Genomic DNA, 3575 nt, shown 5'->3' with positions numbered 1-3575 from the left:
AGATTGTGGACTATTTGGAATATGAACATTCAAAGAATAGGGAATAAGTTGCAGAATCGAGTGGATTAGGACAGATATTTAAATATGCTGGAGAAAACTGAGTTTCTGTATTGTATTTTAAAGTCATCTATTTTAGCCACTCATATTTTGATGTGTAAGGTAAGTTGTTCAAAGGAAAATCCCTTTAGATATGTTTATAATTCTAAGACAGTCTTAGAGACTTTCTATATGGGTTGAGTAGTCAAAACACAGTGAAAGGGCTAATTTTAACTATATTGGGGTGAAATTAGTGTCTTATGATGTAGTTGTCATTTGAAGTTCTTTTCCACATATACATTTTAACGAATGTATTTTCCCATAACAAGCATTTATAATCACAATTCAATAATCCTCAGAAGAATTAAAACAAACCTTACAATATTTTTTGCAAACAGATTTACACAGAAACTGGACAATGACAAAACATACACTTAAATTTGAAGATAATTAATATATAAATATCTGCTGTCTTTTATCTGTGCAAACAACGGCTGTCACTAACCTAGTGCTTTGATTTCTGTTTAGAGTGTGTTGCTTCTTGGTCTCTAAAGTGTGTTACTTAAACAACACCACATGGGCCTCTTTAAACAAAGCTGAATTAAAGATATTTGGAGCTTTCAAAAATGTATTTATATAAGTGGCTTATATGTGCAAAATTCTATTCTAGACACCTTAACATGTCCTTGAGAAGCCGACAGTCCCATTTTAGAAATAAAAATACTGCAATTTAGGAAGGCTGAGTAACTTGTCCTAAATCACACTGCTTATGAGCAGCACTCTTGGGATTGGGACCCAGTTCTTTCTGACTCCAAAGCTCACTAATTTCTGCTATGTGCCCTTTGGCTTCCTTGTCAGGACTGCAACTTCTAGATAAACAGCCCGTGTTTCCCAAGGCAATGTAATTCATTCCAGTGAACCTGCAGACGAGGGTAGCAGCAAGTTGGGATAGCATTAGCTGTCTTGTCTTGGGAGCAGAATCCATGAGAAATGCTTTCTTCCCTACACACCAAGCGTGGCTATCTGTGGCTGCCTCCATTCTTCTCAACAAGGAGACCCCTGCTATGGATGTGACCCTTCCTCAGGCTGGGATAATAGGTTTCCATAATCCACCCACACTTGAAAAGGCTCCTTAATGTTTGGGAGCAAGAAGTGGATGTTACTGCTTTATTTCTAAATGTTCTCTCTACAGACCCAACTTCTTGAATCTTATACAGCTTAAAGAACGTCTTTCCTTGGCCAGGCGTGGTGGCTCACCCCTGTAATCCCAGCACTTTGGGAGGCTGAGGCAGGCGGATCATGAAGTCTAGAAATTGAGACCATCCTGGCCAACCTGGTGAAATCCCGTCTCTACTAAAATTACAAAATTTAGCTGGGCGTGGTGGCACATGCCTGTAGTCCCAGCTACTTGGGAGGCTAAGGCAGGAGAGTTGCTTGAACCCAGGAGGCGGAGGTTGAAGTGAGACAAGATTGCGCCACTGCACTCCAGCCTGGCGCCTGGTGACAGAGCAAGACTGTCTCAAAAAAAAAAAAAAAAGAATGTCTTTCCTTTTCACCAATTTCTTGTCATAGTTTCAACTTCCAGCTTCTTCGTCAATAATCTTTTCCCTCCTGGATTCCTACTCTAAGTATTTTATCTGTCTTAAGAATCTCTCCATCTCTTCTAATAAACAAGAATATTCAGTTTTTCTTAAGGCTTGAAGTCTTATCTTTAAGCTCAGTCCCTCCATGACTGGTGATTGCCTTATGCACAAAAGCAAACACAACACAAACAAGGTTACTAGGGTAATTTTCTCTGTGTGTTCAGAGTGTAAATATATGATCATGGTTTCCTTTGGAAACGTGAACTAAAAACTGATAATAGATTCCTTTTTGCCCATGGATGCCACCGAAGAAGCATCGTTAAAGTCTCTCTTCTCCCTGCGATCATGTCTAAGTCAGAGTCTCCTAAAGAGCCGGAACAGCTGAGGAAGCTCTTCATTGGAGGGTTGAGCTTTGAAACAACCGATGAGAGCCTGAGGAGCCATTTTGAGCAATGGGGAACGCCCACGGACTGTGTGGTAATGAGAGATCCAAACACCAAGCGCTCCAGGGGCTTTGGGTTCATCACGTATGCAACTGTGGAGGAAGTAGATGCAGCCATGAACGCAAGGCCATACAAAGTGGATGGAAGAGTTGTGGAACCAAAGAGAGCTGTCTCAAGAGAAGATTCTCAAAGACCAGGTGCCCACTTAACTGTGAAAAAAATATTCGTTGGTGGCATTAAAGAAGACACTGAAGAACATCACCTAAGAGATTATTTTGAACAGTATGGAAAAATTGAAGTGATTGAAACCATGACTGACAGAGGCAGTGGCAAGAAAAGGGGCTTTGCCTTTGTAACCTTTGATGACCATGACTCTGTGGATAAGATTGTCATTCAGAAATACCATACTGTGAGTGGCCACAACTGTGAAGTTAGGAAAGCCCTGTCAAAGCAAGAGATGGCTAGTGCTTCATCCAGCCAAAGAGGTCGAAGTGGTTCTGGAAACTTTGGTGGTGGTCGTGGAGGTGGTTTCGGTGGGAATGACAACTTTGGTCGCGGAGGAAACTTCAGTGGTCATGGTGGCTTTGGTGGCAGCCGTGGTGGTGGTGGATATGGTGGCAGTGGGAATGGCTATAATGGATTTGGTAATGATGGAGGCAATTTTGGAGGTGGTGGAAGCTACAATGATTTTGGCAGTTACAACAATCAGTCTTCAAATTTTGGACCCATGGAGGGAGGAAACTTTGGAGGCAGAAGCTCTGGCCCCTATGGTGGTGGCGGCCAATACTTTGCCAAACCACGAAACCAAGGTGGCTATGGCGGTTCCAGTAGCAGCAGTAGCTATGGCAGTGGCAGAAGATTTTAATTAGGAAACAAAGCTTAGCAGGAGAGGAGAGCCAGAGAAGTGACAGGGAAGCTACAGGTTACAACAGATTTGTGAACTCAGCCAAGCACAGTGGTGGCAGGGCCTAGCTGCTACAAAGAAGACATGATTTAGACAAATACTCATGTGTATGGGCAAAAAACTCGAGGACTGTATTTGTGACTAATTGTATAACAGGTTATTTTAGTTTCTGTTCTGTGGAAAGTGTAAAGCATTCCAACAAAGGGTTTTGATGTAGATTTTTTTTCTTTTTCTTTTTTTTTTTTTTTGCACCCATGCTGTTGATTGCTAAATGTAATAGTCTGATCATGACGCTGAATAAATGTCTTTTTTTTTAATGTCTGTGTAAAGTTAGTCTACTCTGAAGCCATCTTGGTAAATTTCCCCAACAGTGTGAAGTTAGAATTCCTTCAGGGTGATGCCAGCTTCTATTTGGAATTTATATACAACCTGCTTGGGTGGAGAAGCCATTGTCTTCAGAAACCTTGGTGTAGTTGAACTAACAGTTACTGTTGTGACCTGAAGTTCACGATTAAAAGGGATTACCCAAGCAAAATCATGGAATTACTGGTGATACAGACGATTGTTGGCACATCCTATGCAATATATCTAAATTGACTAATGGTACCA

At 41.3% G+C, this 3575-nt stretch overlaps 1 protein-coding gene across 1 annotated transcript; it reads left to right on the top strand.

The window, feature by feature from the left end:
* Positions 1-1910: 1910 nt before the first annotated feature.
* On the top strand, positions 1911-2927 carry LOC116564416 (heterogeneous nuclear ribonucleoprotein A1-like). Its single transcript, XM_032297521.1, has one exon. It carries the CDS (start codon positions 1965-1967, stop codon positions 2925-2927), a length of 963 nt encoding a protein of 320 aa, XP_032153412.1. The 5' UTR covers positions 1911-1964.
* Positions 2928-3575: the final 648 nt, after the last annotated feature.

Source organism: Sapajus apella, unplaced genomic scaffold (genome assembly GCF_009761245.1).
Source record: "Sapajus apella isolate SASKATOON/1434 unplaced genomic scaffold, GSC_monkey_1.0 scaffold37, whole genome shotgun sequence".
NCBI lineage: Eukaryota > Metazoa > Chordata > Mammalia > Primates > Cebidae > Sapajus > Sapajus apella.
This window is presented reverse-complemented; position numbering and strand designations above follow the sequence as displayed.